Raw genomic sequence first — 26,230 nt, forward strand, 5'->3', positions numbered from 1 at the left:
TCCGTTACTGTTAAGCATTGTATTTTAAATCTGGAGAAAGCAAATCATGTACCATCTTGGTTCTTCAGTGAGCCTTCCTAAACTACCACGTAGAAGGAGCTCTAAGTACCTCCACTTTTAGAGAAAGGAAACTAAACAAAAAATCCTCTTGTTTTGACACACCCCAGAAGCACTGCTCCACTGGGCCAGCCTCTTGATTTGCTCTTGATTATCAAGGTTACTGCTCTCCTATCCAGTGCCTGGTATGCAGGATCAGCGGGAGGCTTCTGCTCTTCCATCTGGACTATTCTACTGACTCAAAGGCAACCAGATAAAGAGAATCAACTTTGGAATTAAGCCTGGGGTAAAATTTGGCTTCGCCACTAAAAGAGCTGCTACTTAAGCTCTTTTGGCCTGTTTCATCATCTGTAAAATGGGAAGCACCATCGACCTCCATGGAATGTTAAACTATGTGGGATAACATACTTGAAATGCCTTTAAAAATGGGGTGGGTGGGTGGAGGCAGTCTTCCCTTTGGCATGCATGTAGAGTAAGATAAAAATTAGTTTGGCCCCAGCATCTGGAACCTCCTTCCTCAGGCATTAATGCTGTGGTCATGACCTCAGATATCCTTTGCCATATACCCTTTCATAGGCAAATGTAGAACAAAACAACTAAATCTAAGGCTGAAAAGTTAGTAACTAAGCTGAAACTAACACATGCCTTAGAGAGCTCACACTGTCTCCACAGTTCAGACCTTTCTCAGGAGCAGTCCTAAAGAATCTCAAGCACACAAAGTATATTCTTAAATATGGTTTAATACTCTTCTCCATTTCTGTACATCACAACACCAAGATTTCGCTGCTTAGGATCTCTCTGTAGAGGCTATAGAGAATGCAAAGGCTACGGTTTTCACCCCCTCTTATTTATGTGTTTGTATGTGTAAGTGTAATACATATCAGTATATATTGATACACACATCAATATATAATGCAATATATATCACTGAAGAACACATTGATTAAAGAAATACAAAAATTTGGCATCATTTCCAAACTTAAATAGTAAAAATAAAAACTACAAAAGGAGCTGCATACCCTAAATGTATCATGTGAAACAAGCATATTCAAAAAATGTAAATTTACATCCAATTTCTCTGGTCTTGTCATATCACATTAGACCCATTTACAATGGCAAAACCCTAAGGTACTGCTGTGAAGAGAGCATGTTTGCTTGCTCTTGGGTGTTCTGCAAACAAACAGCAGAGCCCAAGGCAAAAGCCTGTTGCGGTGAAGCCCCCTCCACCCGCACTGGTAAATACCAAAGAATTGACTTTTCTCACTGGGGGTTGAGACATTAGGTTATACATCGACAGACAGTCATTTGGACCTCAGAGTACAGTGTGAGAACCAGAAGCTTTACATGTAAGACATACTCCCTTCATTCAAGTGAAACAGGATTATTGGAACGATAGGCAGGTCTGCAACCTGGGAACAAGGAGCTGGTTCAGACCAATAAAGCTACAAGTGACTGAGTCAAGTCAGTGAAGAACAGCAGTCAGGCACTGAAGTGTTTAAAGTACCCAATTTGAAAACCAAATGCACCCCACTCCCTATCAGTGTGGGGGTGATACCAATTGACTTTTAAAACCTTTGGTCCTTCAAAGTCCATTTGGTATACTTTTTTCCATCGCTAACACTGGGCACGTCCTATACACTTTGTTCACTGTCACCACCTCAGGCACGCCACGACCTTGCATGTCAGCTGGGGTCAAGTCCGATTTACAGCCCAGCTGTGAAGCATAAACTTCAGGTTTCCAAGCCCACTTTTGGATCCAACATAGTTAAGTCCTTGGTGCCAGAAGCTGTGTTCCCATCCCTTCCCGCCCTTGCCCTTCCCACCCCACCTCCCGTAATTTCTCCTATGAGAGGTGCTTGTTAAGTCCCATATTTGAAACAGATGATCCAACCCCACCAGGTCAGGGGTTTATAATTACATGCAATCATACATGTCTGTCGTTTCTGTGAAAAACCTTGCAGTCTATTTTTTATAAATCAAAACATTCACATAATCTCATGCCATCCAACACAAGGAAAACACGACCACCTCCCTTTTGCCAAGGACAGACCCAAGCAAAATAAAATATTCCTTAAATTTCTTTGCTTCCACTTAAATTGCATGTTTTATTTCTCCCAATCCCAGCAATAGCACAGAAGCCCCACATATCCATCCCAAACTGGTTTGTAGTAGGCTAAGATTATGGGAACCTTTGTCAAAGCAATTGATGCTAAGGGCTCCCAAACCCCGGGTGCAAATGCGCCTGCAAAACAGATGGAAGGAAAGAGCACTGGCCCAAATGTTTCATGTGTCAGTTTGACTTTGCAGTGCAATCTGCATTCTTGAAACTGACAGTCTGGAGAGGAGGGGTAGTGTGAGGGAGTGAAGTTGAAATTGCCTCCTATTAGCTCACCCTTTCAACATTAAACAGAGACCAAGAGAGAAATGGTTCCAACATTTCACCACATATATTTCTTCTTATGCAGTCTAAGCTGAGAATGCCATGTAAATGGGTCACTGCGAAATGCAGCAGTTTAATTTTTCTCCAATCAAAATAAGAAACAAACCAGTATGATCTCATTTCTATTAACTTTTGAAGGTTTACAGCAGTTAAAGTATTTTTGCTTCTATGTATGAAGGTTAAAAAAATCTTTTTTTTTTTTTTCATAAAATACAAGAGCAACCAATTTCACCATCGAGTAAAAGTAAAAACTGGGATTCTCTTAAATTAGTCCAAAGTGGCATTTAGGAACTTAGTTGTAGGCTGCTGCGCTGACACCATGACAAACCAAAGTGTAGGGTTGGGTCTGGTTTTGTTTCGGTTTTCTTTTCAATATCCAATGCTCATGGATTAAGTTCTGGAAATGTTCCAATTGTAAGGCAGGGATCTGTTTGGATTCCACCACGGGTATGCTCCTTGGGTTGGATGCTGGAGGGTGAGGCACGTTTTGCCGGACCCATGTCGACTACCTAGTAGTCATCAAGGTCAAAAAATTCATCGTCTCCTCCTTGGTATTCCATTCCCTGGAAATCTACTCGGTACCGCAAGATACCTGGGGAAACAAAAAAAGTAAATACCTGTGGTTCACATAAAGGGGTGGTTGGGAGTTGACTCTAAGAAGAGAAGCCCGATTTATTTTGCAGGATTATAGAAAGCAAAGGTGATGATTTAAAAAAAAAAAAAAAAGTTCTAACCAGTGAACCTGCAGCCATATGCTGCCTCAGTCCCCTGCCTCAGTGGATAATGAACATACCTCCCCTGAAGTAACTATTTTGGGATAGTCAGGAAAGGACGAGGCCTGAGACCCTGGCTTTTAGTTTTCTGATTTGCTACTCACCTCCAATTCCACCAAATCCTTTCACAAACTGGGATCCTTCTTGTGACTTATCTGTGACAATTTCCAAAGTAGCTCCAAATTTTTTATAGTTGTTAGCAAACCATTCCAGCAGAGGCATGCTCTCAATCAGCTCATGTTCTTGTCCTGTCTGCAGGGGCAGCCATGAGGTACATAACAATTAGCGTTCATCAAGTCAGGGACACTTGCTCCCTTGCCCACCAACATTCTCCCCCTCTCATTATGTGTATTTGTGTGAAACTAAGTGAATTCTGATTTCTGGCGACATAATTGCAACAGCACAGAAATTCTGATTACTTCAAACAACATTCCTCCCCATGCTCTAGCCTCTGTAATGGAATGCCAACCTACACTTAGCAGTTATAAAGTGTCTCTAGGAGCACTCATTCAGCAGCTGAGAAGAGACAAGACAGAACTGCTTTTTGGAGCAGCCTCGTAAAAGCCAAAGTCCTTTAACTCAGGATTTGAGGAAGCTACCAATTAAAGGGATCTGTGTTGCGCAGGTGACACTGTAAGCTGTGGGGATGCATTTAGGCCAAACCTACAGAAGCTGCTTCAGTAGAAGAGTTGGTAAAAGTAAGTGAAGAAAGCAGCACAGATTTCACAGTACAGGAAAGGTATAAATCTTCCTCTTTGCTACTTCAAGGATGAACATGTTTAATTACTTTAAAAATAAGGAGCCAGAGTAATCATGATCTGGCCACCTTCCTTGGAATCAGATCAGTATATGGCAGATAAGAGCTGATCACTTTCTGGTACTTCCCACAGCCAACAAGTATGAGGTTTGGTTTCCCAAGGCTGATACTACTTTACACGGCCAATGTTCCAAGGTATGGATTTATATTTCCTTGCATGTATCACCAAACTAAGTAAATAATCACATACCTCTTTGTCTGTAAAATGAGATTTATCCTTCTCTTGTTCTGGAGTTAGATAGAGAATTTTCTCCTCTGTAGTATTGGGGGAAAAAAATGTGTTAACCTGGTTCTCATATACTACAAACAGGTGTTAAGTCCCATGAGATGAGTTAGGTTAGATGAAAGGGATCTTGAACTCATTCTATCAACCTTCTTTTCATAAGCTCATTAGTCACATGCACTGAATGAATCTCTACCAGGTACACTGTTCCTATCATGAGGAAACACCAAAGATATCAGCCACCTTTTCCATGTCTCCACCCCAGGCTTTTTGAAAACATAAGTCAGTAACAAATAATAATCTTATTTTCTAATTCTCCTACCTTCTGTGCCTTGGCAATGAAGAACGTATCTCATTATATCCAGATTTTCATAGACTATTAGAATCTCTACAGCTCCCATTTCTAAAGCCTTTAGTGTATCTTCAACTCCAAAACAGTACTTGCCCGTGTCCTGGCTGATTTCATCAAAGTATCGCCCTGTGGTTAGGGACAGGTCAATAAGAACACATATTAAGGTTTCTTTTGTAGATATAGATCCTCTTACACAAACTCAGAGAGAGAAAAAAGTCAACTTAAAAATGAATAAGTAGAAGTGCCAAAGGTCAGCAAGAAATCATACCAATAGTTTAGGCTCCAGAAAGTAACTCTCAAGAGCTAACATTTGGGCCAAATACACAACCACTTGGAAATGTGTGTGTTAAATGGAAAACAAAGCCAAACAATGCCCCCATTAAGCTTTAATTCGAGCTCTCCATTCATCACTCTATTACAAAGGATAATTAATATGGGGAAATAAGACTGAAATTTGGTTCCTATTGCCAAAGGGTAAAAACAAACACATTTATTAGACCTCTAACAACTAAAGGAAGATTATAAATAATACCACTGAGAAATATTTTAATAAAGATGCTAAATCTTCCTCTTTTACCTTTTCAGTGTCTTGTTTCATACATACAATCATGTACATATATATATATATACATACAAAAAAATTTTAGATTAAGTAAATAAATTGCATTTCACTGATACCTATTAATTTCTTCTCTTGAATGAACTTCACGTTGGAGAGGACTTCAGTAGATAACTCAATAGCTTGGTTGAATCCATTCTCACCACCATAGGATATATCAACTAATTTTAAAACTTTTGATTGCAACCTCTGACAGTTAAAAAAACAAAACAAAACATAAAAACAAATAACAACAACAAAAAACACCACATAATCAGTACTTCAAGACCCATTACCTCTTAATGGCATACAAAACTCAGCAATATGACCAGAGAGGTATACAGAGGAAGAATATGGGAGGAGCCCAATCTATTCATGAGCAAGTCTCAGTGAGCAACAGTGCCAAAATAAACTTCCCCGGACAACCATATTACACATTCTGTTAGACCTTAAAAGGCTAACTCATTAAACACACAAAAAAAGTATCCTGTGAAGGAAAGGAGGAACTACTGGCTCCTGCCATATAAGGTGATAGAATTTAAATACAGCTTCTCTGTTGAGCCTTCTACCACAATGCTCCTTACTACCCCTCCTCCAGAGGAACACCTTGGGAATGTGTTACGCTGAGCCTATGTTACAAACCAAAAGAGCTTTCTGGATTAAATGCTTTAGACTTAATCAACTGTTATATTACTACCTCCAGGAATAAGTAAGAGAAAGACAGGAAAAACCAGCTCCGGGTTTCTTTGAAGTCAAACTCCATTTTAAAGCTAATTATGGCAACCCACTAAACCAGGTGCTAACATAGGGCCCAGCAAGATCCTTAAAAAAAAAAAAAAAGGGTATTCCAAAAGAGAAAAAGCCCAGAAAGAGATGGGGAAATATTTCCTAATATTTCTAATGATACACATGGAACTTTACCAGCTCAGAGCTAGGTTTTTAACAAGGAATTTAACACTTAAAAGTAAAAAAAAAAATAAAGATGTGCATGTCTCAATACTCAGACAACTCACCTACTCCCACCTAGAAACTTATATAATGGAGCACCTACTTCTCACTTACCTGATCAAACATATCGGATTGACTTAGTTCTGTTTTAAAATCAGCTGATCCAGCTAAAACGAGACCAGCCACATTCACTTTGTCCCCAGAAATAAACAGCTGCACAGCAGTCTCAGCTACTTTCCGAACATAGTTATGTCGCTTTTCCATTCTTAAACGGGCAAAGCGCAAGGCTGACTGACCTCCTCTACCTTTGACACAAAAAAGTGGGAGAGAAAAGGCAATTATTAAGAACTACGAGATGCCTTGTTAATTAAAAACTACATAATCATGCTATTATTCCCCAAGGAAAGGACAAAGAGGAAAATCACTATTCCCTCAACACTATCACTCATTTTTAGAGAGTGTCTACTAATTCTCTAGTCAAAAGAGCCACAGGCACCACTAAGTCATTTCATGATGCTTCTCCCATCATCTGGATTTACTTTCCCCCATATACTATTTCCTCATTGGTAGACACAAAGCAAAGGTGCTCATGTTCTCTTTCTAGATTACCATGTTTCTTTGGGAGATCCACAGTGAATTTGTGCAGGACTTCTCTTGTATTTCCTTGGAGCGTGCCAAAAAGTGCACCACTACCATCTATTACAATGAAACCAAACTTGCTATCGTCTGAAAGTAGTGCTGTAAGAGCCTGAAAAGCAAACACAGGTACCACATAATACATGTCAGAGCTTTGCTAGGATCAAGACAAAATCTGAAAGAATATATACAAGCCCTCTCAACCCACTTATAGAAAGGTTTTTCTCTAGTACCACATCATGGAATAATTTATAGACTTCAGCTATAAATATGTAACTCATATAAATAAAACTGAACATGATGTAGGAGAAAACCAACAATACCAATATACCTTTCTACCAACCTGACATGGACACAGAATACAAACCTAATACAGAGTTACAGGGCTCAAATTATTCCGAGGTCCTTGATTTTAGACTGATAGTGGTCTAGAGAACATAACGTTCAAATTAAAAAATCTAACCTCCAAAAGCTGATTTTTTTTGTTACCATTAATAATCCTAGCATTAAAGGGCAGTATTCACTACAGCAAGTAAGAATATCTTGTAAATCAATTCTAGAGTGGGAGTGCTCATCAAGTACAAAACCCAGAACGGTTTATAAAAAGATCTTCCAGTTTTGAAATGTTTCATTTAACTATGCCTTGAGCATCATTAATGACATCAAGATCTAAAACTCAATAAAACTGAGTTTTGAAAGGTATTATAAGGTGGGGAAAATGCTCCTTCTCGGTTAGCATTATATCCCTGTATTTCTGCTTCCTGAGAGAGCAAATAAAAAATAGTCCTGGGACCCACAGAAATGGGCACAAGTTTCCATGATGCAGTGTAAATATTATAGACTTGGTAGGTGACTAACTGTTAGGCGGCAGCCTCTTAAGAACCAAGAAATTATTACCCTTTCCATTTTAACTAAGGGAGAAAATAATTCCTTCAGGAATTGACTAGAAAGCAGATTAATCATTAAGAATCACTCTTAAACCAAACCATGCTTAATAATTGGCATTAAGACATGAATACTGCCCCTGTTAAAAATTTTACCTTATCGTGATAACCTGTTAGGTAGCTTGATTAATTTACATTTCAACATGCCCACGCGTAGGGAATAGACTTATCCCTCATAAGAATGTATAAATATCCTGATTAAATAGGACATAAATTGTGTTGTTCAGTATGCCACATTTGTAACCAGTTAAAGCCAAAATAAAGCTAGCAAGATGAAATGGTACCTTGGAATAGGAGTTAAGGTTTAGAAAAACCAATGAAGCTAACTTAATAAGTAAACTAAAACTAGGTAACACGAGTACCAGGTACTACTTAAATCAACAAGATTCAAATCTGCTTTCATCAAATCAGCTATAGATAAGTGGGAGAGGGTGGCAAAGAGCCTCCCCAATGAAGCTTTTGCCAGAAGGAGGCTGTGACAGCCAAGAGAAAATCAGTCTCTACCAGCTATGCAACCGATCAAGATCCAGCTGGAGCTGAACTTCCTGTCAAGTTAGCAAAATCATCCATTGTAAACTGTGTCGACAAATGTCAGTTCTAATTCCACTGTAGAGGTTCTCCCCTAGGTCGATGAAAGGCAAGAGACTGAACTAGGAGCCAGCTGTGAATTCCTGATTGTTCTACTGTTGACTGATTTAGGTCACTCTAATGAGGTTTCCTTTCCACCCTTAATGTTAATCATATTATGGCAGTTCTGTCACTCAAAAGTTTCATGGGGGAAAAAAAGCTCTTACAGTCCTGCTAGTGAAGATTTTACAATCTGTGAGCTGAAACTAAGAGTGCAAGAAATACAGGCAAGTATCATGGATATATAGGGAGAAATAGAGATCAGGTAGCCAATTATTTTTTTGCTTGTAACTAGTTCTTCAAACCCAGCTTAGCACTTTCCTCAAACATGCTGAACGGTATCATTCAGTGTCACAAAAAAAGTAAACTTTTATTTTTGAAAATAGCCCACTTTATAAAATGGTACAATTATTTAGGAAACAGTCTGGCAATTCCTGAAATGGTTAAACATTGTTATCATATGACCCAGAAATTGCACTCCTAAGTATACCCCCCACACCTCATCCAATGAAAACATATAGGGTTTTCTTCTGGGGTCATGAAAGTATCCTATGCTTGAACTTACCTCTGTATGGAATTTGTTGTCACACAAATACAATGATGTATTAATTGGTTTGAAAGGTTCAAAGTCAATGTTGACTTTTTTTTCCTTTCCTTCTTCTGTTACAATTGTACCACAGTAAACAACCAGGCCATTTGGAGGTACTGCAAAGAACACAAACAATTTCTCTACTTATATCCACACCTAATTTTCCTCAATTAATAAGACATGTTATGTTCCCACAGTCTATCATCCCTGCCCCTTTAAATCATAATTTAAATAAAGCACAAATATCTGTAAATCTCTCAGGCAGAATTCTCTCCTTAATTTGAAAACAACTTCTTGAGATGTTTTAAAAGGGAAGATTTACTCTTTTAAGAACAGTAACTACTACTTAACTTTCAAAAAAAAAAAAAAAAAAAAAAGTCTAAATTTTCCAAGGCCAAAGGGACTGGGTGGAGAAAACACAAGTGACCAAAAGTATCATGGCAGCATCAAAGTGGAAAATACAACCAAGACAAACAAAGTAGAGGAAGCATATGATCAAGCTTCAGATTACCTTTGTTATAAAGTTTGAGTCTCTGTTGTACAGATGTAATGGCTCCCAGGACTGAAAGGCGGTTTACTCGTGACTTTATGTTAGATGCAGTTCCAAACTCATCTGCTAACATTTTTGCCACTCGCGAAATCTGGTCTTTGGGAGGAATGATCAATGATATCATGCTTGTGCCATTGCTATGGAAGAAAGAATAACATTAGCAGTTCAAGTACTACATTAGTAAAGAGCTTATTTCATGCTTATCATTAGTAAAGGGTGTTAAGAGTGAGATACCCCTAAAATAGTAGATATAAACCACTCTCAAAGTGGGTGAAAGTAGAAGCTATAATAGTGTAATCAAAGTGTACCAAAACTAGGACTAGTGTTCAGAATATGGTAGGTGCTCAACAATTTGAATATTAGCTATGTAGTAAGTAAAGAAATGAGGCACTTTAGTGGGGAGGATATAGCTCAAGTGGTAGAGTGCATGCTTAGCATGCAGGAGGTCCTGGGTTCAATCCCCAGTACTCCCTCTAAACATAATCAAGTAAATAAACCTAATTACCTGCCCCCACCCAAAAGAAATAAGGCACTTTATGGGGTGGGTGGCAAACACCTCATCCTCCAAGGACAAACAGAGAAGCTTTGGTAAGGGTGTGACAACAGGCTGGAATTTGACCATAAGTCCACAGCAAAGGCTTGGAATCAATCTAGTGGTTCTTCAGAGGGTGATGCCATCACAGGGCAATGCAACAAGTCTTTCCAAGTCCAGATGAAGTACCAATTTAGTATCTTGTTCTTCCTTTTTAAAATTCCAGACACACCATGTAAATGTATATTCATTAATTTAGTATCCTAAGTACCCTAATAACGGGAAATGAGAGCCTGGGAGCCACACAAATATCCAGTTAGGAAATCTCTGCATATCTGTCTTTCACACTCACACCCTAAATAATTTATCTCTAAATGTATTTTATATATTAATCGCTTCTAAGTTTCATTTAAAAAGAGCAATGCACTGAGAGTCTGATCAACTCTAGGTACCCAAGCAAATTTAAGTTTTCTACAACTAAAAACCAGGTCCAAAGTCTGAACTATGGAAGATGCCACCAAGGCCTTGTCACATGGGAGGTCCCTTCTGAGCAGCCACCAACCTCTCTCTAACCTCAGTACTGATGCCAGCCACATCTTTTTTACCTACATTCTCAAGATCTTTTAGCATCACCAGTTAAGAAATACTTCATTTCAATATTCTTAGTTCTACCTGAAGCAAATGTAAAAACTACATTACCAGAATATACCAATTCATCACTTATAATTAGGGTAATGCAAATCAAAACACAAAACCACTTCATACCCAGTAAGATGGCCACTATTAAAAAAAAAAAAAAGTGTTGGCAAGGATGCAGAGATAATGGAACCCATATGTACCGCTGGTGATGATGTTAGATGGTATAGTCATTATGGATAACAGCATGGCAGTTCCCCAAGTAAGTAAACATAGAATTACCATATAGCAATGGATCTAGCAATTCCATTCTGGATATATACCCAAGAGTGAAAGCTGAGAACCATTAGATACTTGTGTACTAATGCTCATAGCAGCAACAATTATATCAATCAAAACAGTCAAATGTCCACCAATGGATGAATGATTATAATGCGAATGTACTCAACACTACTAAACCATACCCTAAAAATGGTTAAGATGGTAAATTTTATGTTATATTTTGCCACAAAAAAAGAAAGAAAAAAGAAAACAAAACACACCTATGAAATAGTTCATCTACTGATATGTTTAAAAAATTTTAAAACATATTTCTCTTAAAACAGCAGTTCTCAATTGTAGCTGCACAGTAGAATCATCTGGTGAGTTCATTCTAGGTGGTTCCTTTCACTGAATTCCCTAAGGTGCTTTTCTCATCTCTGACTCTCTTCTTAGTTTAGGAAATGCAAATTCAGTGAATTCTCAATTTTACTGTTTGAAATATTAGATTATCTAGATCAAGTGGACTTGCATAGACATTTCTCCAAGATACAGGATGCGGAGAAACTGAATCCCTTATTCAATGCTGAGAATGTAAAATGGTACAATACTTTGGAAAACAGCCTGGCAGTTCCTCAGGTTAAACAGAGGTACTGTATGACCCAGCCATTCCACTCGCAGGTATATGTTCAAGAGAAATGAAAACATGTGTACACACAAAAACTGGTGTTCACTGAGGCATTATTCATAACAGTAAAGAAGTAGAAAAAACCCTATGTCCACTGATGAATGGATAAACAAAATGTGGTATTATCCATACAATGGAATATTACTCAGCAATAAAAAGGAATAGAGTTGGTACATTATTTACATTGTACCAGTTAAAAGTAGTAACAAAAGATCACACATTGTATAGTTCCACTTATATGTAATGTCCAGAACAGGCAACCCAGAGACAGAGAAAGGAGAGTGACTGCCAAGGAGGTATGGGGGATGGGACTGAGTAACCAGAATGAGGGTTTCTTTTGGGGTTAAAGAAAATGTTTAAAAATTAGATTACAGAACTATGAAAAAAACAGTGAATTGTACACTTAAAAAAGGGAGTAAAAGGGTGTGGAGGGTGTAGCTCAAGTGGTAGAGCACATGTTTAGCATGCATGAGGTCCTGGGTTCAGTCCCTAGTACGGCCTCTAAAAAATAAATAAACCTAATTACCGCCCCCTAGAAAAAAGGAGTAACATTTACAATATATAAATTATATCTCAAAGCTGTTACTTAAGTATCTACATAAAAATCAGTACTCCTTTTAAGGTCTCTTGACAGCTTAAGAAAAAATCAAAGTTTTCCTGAGAAATGCTAATATGAGTTTACTAAATTAACAATAAATTCAGTAATAAAACTTAATAATTTAATGTTTAAAAAACTAAATTAGCAATTTTATAGAGAACAAGTAGCATTACGAACACAATCAAATGTGTAACACATATATACACGGGATACCGAAAGCCTCAAATCGGCCCTGACCAGGTCTAATGGCTTTCTTATAATATCTACCATCATAAATTGAGCCACTTTACATTTTGAAGGTAAGAACTGATCTGATACGAGCCAAAGCATGTTAAGAAGTATACTATTTTACAAACTGTTTCTTCTTGATAGCTGAGTCTGCAGGAGAGTTACTTCCTGAGATTCTTATAGATCATGATGCCCTTAAAGGCTGTGACAATTTTAATCATTACAAGTATTAGTGCCATAATGAAATGAGTGAGGGCTTTAGATAAACTGGGAAGACTGCCAGAAGCATTTAAACTTTCCCCTAATCACTGAGCTTGCATAGTAATTTCACATGTCCACCGTCCAGTGGAAGCTGTCAAGAAGAAAAAGATGGATACAGTGTCAAGTCAAATGGGCTTATGTGCCAAGTGACTTATAAGAACGGAAGAGGCACAGTTTGGGGAACAATATCAAAAAGTTGAGAAAACCCCTATATTAGCTTTGTAACTACAGATGTTTGAAATCTGAAAATGCCTGGAAATATATCTTTATAGAGGAAAATGAACTTCACAAATGTGCACCTTGGTACTAGCATTGGAAAGGGACCTCATTTACAAGAGACCCTGCCCTCTAAAAGTTTTCTCCTAGTGGTAAATTCCATAGGTCCCTTAGCTAGCAAAATTTATAAGCAGACAAACTGACTACTGAGCCCTTCCACTCTCAAAACAGTTACTCTTAGTTTGTCAGCTAATGTTCTGCCTCGAAAACCAGCACTGTTTCCGTTGACGTTTCTACTCAAAACCTAGAAGGCTGGTTCACAACCTTTGTGATACCTTCCCCAATGTACTACAAGTTGAGTAATGACAGTACATGGTAAAGTATGGTGTGTGCTCTGCTGCCACCCCTTGGAAAGGGGAGCAAATATTCTAGGCAAACCAGAGAATCAAGCACAATTATGTTGTCACCACAAGCACAAGCAAAATGATCATTACAAAAAGGCTGCTTTCAAGATACACTTCATATAAGATAAAGTGTATGCAAACACCATACCTAACCCATAGTTATTTCTTAATCTATATAAATGTATATATAGTCCCATTTAAGTCAGCTAAAATTTCAAAACAGTACTGATAAAGCAGAGTGATTCAGAACAATCCCTTGCTCATGTGCATACATACTTACACTAAGTCAGATATACTGCACTCTAAAATACTTTTCATTTTAATTTTTAAAGCATAACCACCTAAAAGGAACTTTTGAAAACCAAGGCAAGGTGCCTAGAAATAAAAAATCAGACACACATGCAATTCTACCTATGGCCAAGTTTCAGTTTCTGAAGGAGATGGTAAAAAGAATTCCCAAATGAAACAAACTGGTATCTTTGATTACAAAAAAAGAAAAGTGTTCTTCACAGTCAGTGAGTGTTCTTTGGATCCTACTTTCAGACAATCAAATATAACAAACTGCTTTACTTCCAATATTTATTTTACTAGGCTTCTGAAGAGGAATTTCCAAAAATGTTTTTGATAATTCTTTCTGGAGTTCTGTCAAATCCCAGAGACCATGGAGGAGAAAAGGAGTTTGCTCTGGGAGGAGCTGGAAAAACTGGGCAAGTAAATTTAACTTCAAACATGTTCTAGATTGTAGGTGCCACCTGTATGAAAATATACAAGATGGGGAAAAAGATAAGTCAGAACATGGGCTTTACTGGCTTGTATTTGTTTTCAGATGAGCAATTCTCAAAAGAGCTTATTTCTCTACCCTGGGGCATGTGGAATCTTTAGGGACCAAGAGAGTTATTTCTCAAAAGAAGGGCTCAGTTTTAAAAAGCTAATGTGCTCTGATTTACAGAGTAGTTTCCTAGGAGACAGAACTAGTAAAGAGGAAATCAGTAGGAAATGGAACGAGAAGGGGCTCCAAAGATACCAAGAGTGAAGGCACAGAACTCAGGAAGCTAATAGGCACCAAACCCCAAAGGATGGAAAGTTTGAGGCTAAAGAGGATGTTGGTACAAACTGAGTGAACCCAAAATGCCTAAAGGAAATCCTTAAAGCAAGATAATCATGTGGAGGACAAAGCAATGACCTTAAGATAAGCAGCTATTTTCTTTCCACTGCAGATAAGAAGATAAGCATTCACTAAGCAACTTTACTGTATGGCATCAGAGTTGGTCAATCTTACACTCACATCCATGTAACATCCTAGAGAAAGCAAAATAGTTCTCTAAGTAGTAGACACCTAAGAACATAATCTTGTTATAGGAATCCACTTAAAAAAAATGGTTTGAAAGTATAACCTGCCAAAAAAATTTTGGTATATTTCCACCAGCTTGTAGATTTGAAACACTACTTGAAAGTTAGTCTTGGCCTCTTACTCATTTTGAATTTTGACTCATGTTAAAAAAAATTTACCTTTCCCTAGTTTACCTTTGTGCCTCTCCCCACCCAGTCTAGGGGAAACCTTAAGTTTCTGACACCTGACTAGAGATGAGAAAAAAAGGATTAAATGGATGGCTTTTCAAGGCTACATCATAATCTCTGAAGTTTTGTATGTTGGGTTTGATACAAGCAGATTAAAGTTTTTCCAGGGAAGTTTCCAAACAAAATAAACACTCATTTACCCCCCAGGCAAGCCAATCAAAGTTGCTAGACCAGTTTGTGTAAACACCAAAATAAAACCAAGGAAGCTGAGTATTTCATTTTAAAGTAGAGTGAACAATCCTCATGGTAGAATGAAAAATAAAAGCTCTCAAAAGGAGCTGCTGGCTGTCTTTAATTTTAAGTTTTCACCCACTCCTGCTTTGTCACTATATCCCTTTCCCAAAATCAAAAGCCCCTCATTTAAGAGTCAGTGAATTATGAAGTACACAGCAATGATTCACATGTTGTAAAAACTGGGCAAAACAAGACACAACATACACCGTGCCCTGTAAGGTTTCCAGGGGCCTCTGTTCTCAGATTCCTTCTTGTTCTCATCATTTTAGGGTACTTTCCCTTATCAAAGAAGAGTTCAGCAGTGTTTCCACCCAGAGGACTAACTTCTGAGAAATAAAACAGCTGGGAGACAGAAGGAAGTAGTTGTAAGTAGACTAAATATGGACAGTAACTAAAACTAGACAAAAGTAAGAGAATTTAGAGAAACAGCTGACAACTCTGTTCCCCCAATCTCAAAGGAGATTGTGAAAGGAACAGTTTCTCTCCCTAGAATGGGAGGTTACAGCAGTACTACCAATTAATTATCCAATCCAAGGTTTCATGGCCCCTAAACACTATGGACAGGCAAACATCAAGTTGTTTGAATTGTCAAGACTGAAAGGTCTCTAAAGAAAACTCAAGGTAATCAGAACAAAGCCTGGGCCGTGGGGTGTATATGTATGTAACTTTATGGCTCACAGAGTCCCAGCCTTTGATTCAAGATGCCTGCTGAAGCAGACGGACATAAGAACGACAAACAAAAAGAAAATCTAGGCATTCTTTGACCTATAAAGATCTCACCAGTGCTCATCATCATTAACATGCTCCAAGAACACTTTAGAAAGATAGGTAGGAAGAAAATGTGACTCTCATAAGTTTGTCCACTGGCCAATTTGCACAAGAGCCCCAGAACCCTTGGTAAACTTTCTAAAAAATAAAACAAAAAAGTTTGGATAAAAAAGATCTCCCCTTCCTCTATTCTGAATCAGTAGCTCTTACACAAGGAGAGTGAGGGTGGTAGTGACTGTGGGCAAGTGGGTGGGGGTACTAGGCCTTTTTTTTTTTAGAGGAGGTACTGGGGATTGAACCCAGGAACTCATGAATGCTAAGCATGCGCTCTACCACTTGAGTTATACCCTCCCATGGGTTTTCCATTTTTCTTCTTTGACCAAATGAACAAAACTAAACTTTAATTTGAAACTAAAGCGAGTTTTACACAGGTTTAATATGGACAGGTATTAAGAGGGTGGTTATGAGCACAGGTTTTCAACTCAGACAGCTCTGAACTCATGTCCTGTCAGCACAACCTAGGGCAAGTTACACATAAATCCATTTGGGCCTGTTTCTACTTATTTCACAAGGTCATGAGGATTCTATAAGAGAATATATGTCAAATGCTTAGCATGGACAGCAAACAGCAAACAGAATGTGCTCACTAAATGGTAGCTAGATGAAACTTGATGGCTCTTTGTGCCCCATCCCCTTGACCTTAATAGTAGAAGTCAAAGAATTAAGGGCCCAGCACAGCTAGGGGGGGAAAAAAAAAAAGAAACAGAAGCAGCACTGGTAGGTGGTACTGAAGTCTTATTTGAATCTGAGTAAGTCCAGAAAGAGAGATGAGTTCACTTTGCGGTGGGTGGTGATCACCTTTACTGAATTACAGGACCTGCCAAATCTAACAGAAGAACCAAACCAAAAACACAGTTCAAAACAATATGGCCGGAACACTAGAATTTGTTTTGTAATTTATCACAAGGGAGAAAGAAATACAGAAATTCACTCTCCTCTAAAACTTCAGACACCAGTGATTTATTCTAAACTACTAAATACCAATTCAAAGTTTGCCAATCTTTCGCGAAGAACTTAATATGTGCCTTGAAATGACTTACTGTCCCTGCTTTAGCTTCACTAAAAAGCTCAAACCATCCCATTAGTCATTTACCATAAAAAACTAACCCTTCTTTTGCCACCTTTAATTTGGTTCATCCCTGCCTTGATCCCCACCCCCATTATTTATGATGCAAGTAGGAGGTAGATGGGGCTGCCTTTTATAAAGAGCTTGTAGAATACCAAACTAAGGGAGGATTGTTTCTCTTCAAAGAGACTAGACAAAGTTACTGGAAACTGGTTTTGTGCGACTGACCTTATGGTTAGATGCCATAACCAGACTGGAAAAGGACCAAGATCTGAACACACTGAGACATTAAAGCAGTCTCTAGCCTAGAGGATATAATAACTCAAGATGTTCCAAAACTTTTCAGCAGAAAGTTTACAAAAGGCTCATTTTAGTATTCTATCCTCAAAAGCACTAGGATTACTCAACCATCCAAAACAAAAATGTATGTATCTGCTGGAGTATTACTTTTTCTACAATTACAGGAATTTACTTTGTCATAAAAAGAAAACTAAAAACAAAACTCAAAACAAACAAGCAAAAACACTTCACAAAATCAACCCAGTGGAATATTCCACCAGGGATCAGCAGAAGCTGGAAAATTTCTCTAGCATTCTCACATCAATGCAAAGCCAGGAGATATCAATCACAACCAACATTAGGGAGTCACTATCAACCAGTGTTCTACACGGGACCCTATATTTGAGAAAGTCCACTTCTTATCTTTTTTGGCCACTGTGCAAGTACTTTTCAAATAAAACAAAAGCCATAGCCTTCCTGTTAATCTTGCGAATATACAAATGAGCTTCTGGGGAAGGATTTAAGAGTAAGTTATTTTTCTCACCAATGATGCTCATTAAGAACAAACATGTTTAGTGCCCAAGTTCTTCATAGGGTAGATTTGCAAACAGCACGCCTGTTCACTTTCATCTTTGCTCCTGGGTCTCAGCACACCTGCTCCCTCTAGTAAATTGCAAATATCCCTGGACAAGAATCTTCCTTGCAGAAGAGAATGCAAGATTTTTCTATTCAGCAAAAGAAATACGAATCAAAGAGCACAGCCATGTGGTATAATAGTTAGGATCATAGGCTTTGGAATCAGAAAAGTGGGAACAGAATCTAATAGTGCCCCTTGTTAGCCTGAGATACTCGGCAAGCTACTTAATCTCTCTTTACTTCAAAATTTCTTCATCCATGAAATGGCAGTAATCGCTTTTCTCACAGAGCTGCTGTGAGCAGCCAAAATGTATTTTATTCAACCCATCTTCACAAAACTAGTTTCATTACTTGATTAAAATACATTTCATCCATGAACCCCTAGCCTTGTCTTTCCTTAGGATCCTCCTTGCTTAAGTAGAGTCATGAAGGCCAGAAGATGCCAGAGAATGGGGTAGCCAAAAACCAAAAAAACTTTTTTTCAATAGAAAGCTAAAAATATCCATAGGTATTAAGGAATTAATGTTTGGGGATCAGTACATTTTCATTGCAAACCACAGTTTATTTAGGTTGAAAGGCAAATTTGTGTTGGGACTGTCTTAAACTTGTTCAAACCAACTTTACCAACAAGGCATATGTGTGAAAATGCTCTGCACTATTTCAATACACTAATAGCTCACCAAATATCACCCAACACAAAGCTTTTGAACCTAATTTTAGGCTAACTGGCTTTTAATCAATAAGGAATTTCAGTTACCATTTCAAAGTTGCAGATGAGTTACAGACCCACTACACCACTGTATCAAAGATACTGTATCAGCCAAATGATACTAATGCCCAAAGTAACTTTTTTTAACAATACCTGCCTTGCCTAGGAAATCTCCCCACATAGTTATACAATCTTTCAGTTTTTGACAATGCCAAACACCTCATTCAAGACCCAAATCATCTGCTTACACTATACCCCCTTCAACGTGTACTGTGTTATTCTGTACTTACTAATATGGGGCTGGAAATGGCTCATATTACCATGCCAAGGTTCTGTCAGACCATGTTCTCATGCATTACACGTTGCTCCACCAAATGTATAAATGTCCAACCTACAGCAGGTATTTGAAGCTTATAAACTGACTAGTTAATAGTAAAAATGTATTTGTGGGCTTCATTTTCCATATACTTAGATGTGGGTTTGGAGAAAAAAAAATCTAATTCAGAAGGCCACAGACATGGCAAGAAAAAAAGACAATCTTTTGTTTTGACAAGGATCATTCTTCTAAAGGAGACCTTAAATGATCAAATGAAAATGTGAAAACAGAAGAGTACAGGCCCAGTACCCACAAGTTATCTGCATAACAAGAAGCTGTCAGGCATCTGAAAATGTCAAGTCCTCTGAACTAGGTGGGAAAGATGGTGACAGGAGTAAAGAGAAAGAATACACTGGATGAAAGCTACATGTCTGAAAATTGATGTTAAAAAAGATATAAAACAACTTGGAGAATTTAAAAAAGGGACAAAGTGAACATGTAAACACTTTTGAGACAGATTTACATACAAATCAAGTAGATGAAAGAAAAACTTGATTAAAGCACAGAAAGCTTGATCAATCTATCAATGTAAAAGAATCAAGTCTGTTTTCCCCTTTGTAACCACAAGTATAATAATGAAATTATGGCTCTTAAGCTTAATGTTTTGGAAGAGGTGAGAAAAAAAGCATAATCATGCTTTACCTTGATTCACCTGGAGTCAAAGAAAAAGACAATGTTTGAAAAGAGAAAAACAGAAACAGAAAAAGACGTTTTCATTTATAACAGACAGTAAGCAAGGGTTCAAAGTGCGTCCAGTGGCATAAGATAAAGCTGTTATCAGAGGGAACTTCATCATGTTCTCCCAGGACAGTTGCCCCAATGAGAAACCTTATCATTTCCAACCTGTTAGAATCTTGAACTTCCCCTAAATCCTTTCTCCCCTTCACTAAAATAGCAGGCTGCTGAAGAATTAAGAGACACCTACACAGTGTATCCCAGAAGGTCCTACTGAGACCCCTGGAGAACAGGGCTGGATTCAGAAGAAATTTCTGCTGCCCAAGTTCTCAGATGGACAGTTCCATCTGAGTTCCAGCAGTGATTCTAGAGAAGAGGCTTATTTCTCCTCTGACTCCTTAAATAGGGTCTAAAACCATTCAGCCCTGCTGCAAAACTGATATTGTAAGTTTTCTCACAGCTGAACATGTTCCCAGTACTAGGGACCACTATGAGCAAAGCCTCAACTCCAAGCCCAAAGAAAAAGGGCCCTCTGCTAAAAGGGTCCAACTGGCGTATTGTTGGGGGGGGGGGGGACACGAGACAGGACTGGGGACCTACACTGCATTCTGCCTTAAATGGTATTCTAGTTAGGTATTCTTGCTTACCTAGGAATGTGTCCAGAGCAAACCTTCCTTTCCTGGAAGGATAAGTGTATCTGCTATTACAATGAGAAGTCTGTCAAGAGTTGAAATTCAAAGACAGTAATTGTTCATCAGGTTCACAGTGCACGCAACACCATGCCAGAATACAATGGCACTTAGAACTAGTTCTGAGTTGGGGCAGGCAGCCTATGACACTTGGAGTGGCCTGAGGAACACCACTACACACTGTCAAATATACCTTTATCTCCTCCTCTTCCTCTCTTTTCTCTCGTCTTATGGCTTAGACCTGTAGGGAGCATCTGTATTTTGACCACTTAGTGAGAAGCTACCAGGACCTCTGTAGTTGTTTGTTCTATAATCATCCCCTCTCAGGAAACTGAAAAACTATCAAGTATCACTTTAGTTATATAGCCAGCCCTTTAAGGATATGGAGAACTAAAGTAAAAATAAATGTATCAGAAACTCATCATTTTGAGAACATTCCAAGTGTCAGTTAGGTGAATGTTCTGCTAATCAACAATTTTCACTTGGGGAAAGTACCCAAATACATTTTACATACTTTATAATTTATTCAAGTCATATAAACAATCTGTCTATATTACTTGTCTTTTAGATTTTAAACCTATTCAATGACCTCATAAAATTACTAACTTCTAACTCAACATGTGAAGAATTTTATGGAGATTTTGGTCTTTGTCCCCAGCTTTTAGCAAAGATTCTAAAACCCTTAGAACTTTCTGAGATGGGAGTGTTTTGGTTATTCCCAGGGAGTCCCCTAGGAGCACACTTGAGTTTATGCCAATGGAGTGACCTAGGGTGGGGCTCTTAGACTCAAGATGGGGCTAGTCATCAGAAAGATCAAGCTATTCAAGGGTTCAACTTTCAGCTCCATCCACAGATTTTTGGGAAGGGGAAATTGCAGATTAAGCTCTTAAAAAACTCTTGAACAAGATTTAATGAACTTCTGGACTAGTAAACCCAGGTAGCATACCCCAGTTCCACAGGGACAGAAGCTTCTGCACTTGGACCTTTTTGGACCTTGCCCTATGTACCATTTCATCTGGCTGTTTGTATCCTTTATAATATCCTTTGTAATAAATCAGTAAACATAAATAGTTCCCCCAAGTTCTTTGGGCCATTCTAACAAATTATCAAACCCAAGGAGGGAGTCACTGGAACTCCCAATTTATAGCTTGTCTGACAAGTAGGGGAGGCCTGAATTTGCACTGGCATCACATTTGGGGGCAGTCCTGTGGGACTGAGCCCTTTCTTTACCTTGTGGGATCTACCATTACCTCCAGGTAGTATCAGAATTTAATTAAACTGCAGGACAGCTAGTGTCCACTAAGAATTTGGAGTACTGCCTGGTGTGGGGAAAAACCCCACAAATCTTGTAACAGAACTACTCAGAGTAGAGGAGAAAAATAGCACCTACCACCCCAATTATATATGGGGACAGGAAAGATACTCATGTATATAGCCAGGTAATTTTTTACTTCCTTCAAAGTCAAGGTATCTATAAGTTTTTTTTTTTTAATTTAAGGATGCCTAAATTCCACAGAACACTCATGAAGCTTATTATAAACTGCACTGATCGGCAAACATGGGTATCTAAGCCCTCACTGTATCTGAAATTTGCAGGATTCCCTGCTGAAGATAAGTGAAAAGATATTCTAATACCCACAGATACAACTTAGCCCAAATTAACCTTGTCTGTTCCTTGGTCACATTCACCACTGTCCTTGGTTACAACAGGCTTTGGTTATGATTTTATTAACTGAAAACTATAAAGCTTCCAACACTATTTCTGGGACTACCTCTTGCTGGCTCAGAAAACATTAGGAAAAAATAACCTAAATTTCCCCCCTTTTTTCCTATGTATGTTCACCTGATTTAGTCCCTTATTCAAGATACCCACAACCATGGTTTCTATTTACATGGCCCTAGTTCTAGTTTTGGCTTATGTACACATTTGTTCTCATTAAGCCAACTGTGGAGGATATACCAGAAGCAATCATAAACCAGGAAGAACTACCACTAAGCTTTAAAAGTGGGACTTATACACAGCTGGTATTAGCTGGTTATTTTACTAGTATACACAGAAACTAACATTCCACTAGGCTTATATGAAGCTACTGTGTATGTCCCACCCAACTTAAATTCAAATTATATGTGTAACATTCCTTTCAACTCAGAAAATTAAGTATGATGCTGGCTACAAAAAGACTCCTAGCAAGTTCCCCATTTTATCCATTAAGCTCCTATAAATGGTCTTCCATAGACATGATAACATGAAACAGTCTGTTATAGCTCAGATTATAATTTGAGTAAATCCAGCCTTGTATTTTTTTTTTAAACATAAAATATATCCATCGCACAGTTTGGCACACTGGTTCAAATCCTGGGCTTTGCTACATTCCAGCTCTGTGACATTTCAGAAAGCAAGATATTTAATTTCTCAACCTCAGTTTGCCTTTTCTACCAAATGGTGGCAATACTTCTTGGGAGGATTAAGTGAAATAACATACTGCTTACCAAAGAGTCTATATAACATACTAAGTGCTCGGTATATTATTGTGCTTAGAAACTTCACTCTGTACAGATGTACTTAATCAGTGAGTCCATTTTGCAAGTGGTTCCCCTTTAAAGCTATATTACATTGGGGTTGTATATTAAGAGGTAATTACATACTGACTATCTCCATTCCAAAATTACTTATATCCCAACGTACTTAAGAGTTAGTGTTTAAAAACAAAAAACAATCTGACTCCCATTCCTAGAATTGCTGGAGGGGAGGAAGAGGGACATATGTGGAGATCTTCATTTCCAAAACCATTCTATTAATCTATACTAAGTTTTGCTATCTAGTGCTAATAACCATGCTTGAACATAACCTGTTTTCTCCACAACTTGCCCCTTAAACACTGGCACAGATTCATTTTGCCATCCAGTTTGTGCTTAAAGTCCATCACATTTCTCCTAAAAATATTTTATCATTAGATAAAGAAGGAAAAACATTTCTCACTGTACACTATGATAATCTAGTAAGTCTGACTTTAATACAACTCAGTTATGAAAATACAATCTTGCTATTCCCAAAACCAAATTGGTATGTACTGGGAAACTTCTGAGTCAAGCAGAATAAAATTGACTCCCTTACTGATACCTAGAGATGGCCAAGATTTAAAATTTTCATGGGCTCAAGATGCAACCAAATCATGAATAAAAGCCAAGTAGGCAAAGTAGGACATGATTATTAACCACAATGCTTAGAGGAAGACTGCTCCCCAGCTATTTTAGACAACTTAATCTTGTCTAAAACGTTCAAGCTAACTATCACTTGGAAGAAAAGTTGTGTATAAGAACCTCATTTTTAGCATGCTTCAAACTTTACTGAACTTCGCTAAACAAAGGAATAAAGCCTTTCAAAGCTTTAAAGGAGGAGATTAAAAGTTTAAAGTGGCTAGGTAACACGGCTAGGAGCAAATTTAAGAATGAGCTTCCTTCATCAAGCAGCAGAAAGGAATGTTGTTCCTTATTAAGCAGTGTTATCTTCAATGTTATTTCACTCCGACAAGAAGTAAATTACAGTTTGAATTCACATTTTAGACTTCTTCAGAGACTATAATATACTCAAATTCTAATGTGTGAATCTTCCTTGAAATTTAAGTAACAAGAAAACAAATCTAAAGGTCACATCCAACTTTAAACAACAGCAATCTATAAAAGCAATACTCAGTTGAAGGATTCAAACAACAACAGAAGATACTAGTGAAACAAAAGAACCTGGCTAATTCCTGGTAGTGCATCATAATGGGTCATGACCTATATTACCCCTCCTGTACAGTATTCTCATAGTTGGAGAATAATTATTACCAAGTGGCATGGAATCATCTGTGTTCAAGTTCCTGTAAGATTATTAACTAGGCCTGAATATTCTATTTTTAAATTCAAAGAAAAACAAACCTAAGGAATGAAAAATAAGCTGCTACCTTCAATTCACATTAGAGAAAGAGTGAGCAAAAGCCCAAGGGACTGAAGAGGACCAAACTTTCAGAAGTTTCATCCCAAGCAGAAAGGTCACTAATTAAGAACAAAACACAATGGTAAAACCAGTCTGTTAGCCCTGGGCCTTCAATGGAACTAAGCATACCTTATTTCATAAAGTAGTAACGGTTATGAGTTTGATTAATCCTATTATAGCAAATGCACCAATCAAGGAAAAACCTGGGCTGGAAACCAGAATGTCCAATTCCTCTGCTGAAAACAACTTTCAACATGGCCTGGGACAGGCCACTCTGTTATTCTAAAAATGCTCAGACATACAAATATGTAATGTTCCAAATACTTTTTTTTTTTTGCCACTTCCTGTGAGTAAAAAGTTTGACTGGGAAAAGAACAAAATAAAGTCATAAAGCGAGAAAACAGGAATATCGCTGACGCATCTTCCCCAAAAGAGTAACTTTTTTTTTTTATTTAAAGAGAGCATATAAAGTCAGTTTTAATCTAGCCTACCCTTTCCACAGTGGACACACCTAATAGCTTATCAAAATTCACACAAGCAGTTTTAAAGCCCACCTAACTCAGTTCTGAATTTCAACAAGCATTAGTACACCAGGCACTTCTATCCCTAGAAATTCCAAAGAGAGGTTAAAACGGACCCTGTTGTTACAGTTCATATCAACGGCCCCATAACCCGGATTTCTCCTGGATATACAGATATAGATCTGCCAAGCAAAACCTCCCCTACTCCCCCACCCTGCACACGTGGGCATTTTCACTTTATAGGTGGGTCCTGTAACAGCTAAAACCAGGAAGCTCCAGGGTAATTAGAGGACTTGGTGGAAGTCATCTTGGGAGAGTTCTAAGACCCAGAGAAATCAGAGGAAGTCAGAAAAAGGTTTCCCCTGATCACCTCTCCTTCCTGCCCCATCCAAACTTCACCCACCAGGGTCTCAGAAGCCCGGGAGGGGGAGGCCATTTTAACGAGGCTTGGCTGAGGAACATGAAGGGAGGGGAAGAGAGGAAATCAGGGAAGGGCGATCGGAAAGGAAGGCCGGACCCTTTTCCCCCAATAGCAGCCGGGTCGGGTGGCAGCACCTGGAGCTCAAAGGAGGAGCTGGATTCAAGCGCCTGGGAAGGGTACAAAAGTAGCAGTGGCCTACCACAAGAGGTCCGAGTGGTCAGAGCCCCGGGAGCGGGGCCCCTTACCCCAAAGAGGGGGAAGTACCCCTTCTTGGGCCAACCGCGTAGACCCTCGCCGCTGGGACGGGGGTACTACCCAGAGGTCCAGAAGGCGGGAGTTGGCTAGTGACTGGTTCTCCTCATCCGGCCATGCGGCGCGGGGGCGGCCATCCTGAGGGGTCCGGGAACCAAGAGGGCACGGGGGGGCCCAGACGCGGCGCTCACCCACGGGCCGCCTCCAAGCTCTTAATGAGCTTCTTGATCTTCCAGATCTCCACGTTCCTGTCGGCAGCACTGGGGTCGTCCGCCATCTTCTCGCCTCCTCCTCCCTAGAGCGGCCCGGCGGGGCCCGGAGACACCAAGACCACAGAGTTAGCGCCGCCGCTGGGGCAGAGAGGCCCCCTTCCTTGCCACCCCCGAGAGTCCCTCCTCTCCCCGCCCCGCGCGGCCTGCCGCGGTGGTCGCTGGCTTTTCCGTCCCGCTAGCTTACCGAAGGGCCCAGTCCTGGGCGGCAGCGGCTGCTCCTCCCCGGCGGCGGCTCCGCGGCGGCGGCTCTGACGTAGGACACCGGCTCCCTCTCTCCAGGCAGCTGCATGTGTTGCAATCCGCTCACATGGGGCCTGTGACATCACTTCCTCCGCCAGGG

At 39.1% G+C, this 26,230-nt stretch overlaps 1 protein-coding gene across 1 annotated transcript; it reads right to left on the minus strand.

The window, feature by feature from the left end:
- Positions 1 to 779: 779 nt before the first annotated feature.
- ETF1 (eukaryotic translation termination factor 1) lies at positions 780 to 26,230 on the minus strand. The gene is made up of 11 exons (XM_010982060.3): positions 26,075 to 26,230; positions 25,810 to 25,913; positions 9,516 to 9,691; positions 8,981 to 9,120; positions 6,818 to 6,956; positions 6,323 to 6,513; positions 5,341 to 5,470; positions 4,633 to 4,788; positions 4,278 to 4,342; positions 3,375 to 3,522; positions 780 to 3,089 (listed from the first exon to the last, which is right to left on the minus strand). The coding sequence occupies exons 1-11, from the start codon at positions 26,177 to 26,179 to the stop codon at positions 3,007 to 3,009; spliced, it is 1,437 nt and encodes a 478-aa protein (XP_010980362.2). The 5' UTR covers positions 26,180 to 26,230; the 3' UTR covers positions 780 to 3,006.

The sequence above is a fragment of the Camelus dromedarius genome, chromosome 3, assembly GCF_036321535.1.
Source record: "Camelus dromedarius isolate mCamDro1 chromosome 3, mCamDro1.pat, whole genome shotgun sequence".
Lineage (NCBI taxonomy): Eukaryota > Metazoa > Chordata > Mammalia > Artiodactyla > Camelidae > Camelus > Camelus dromedarius.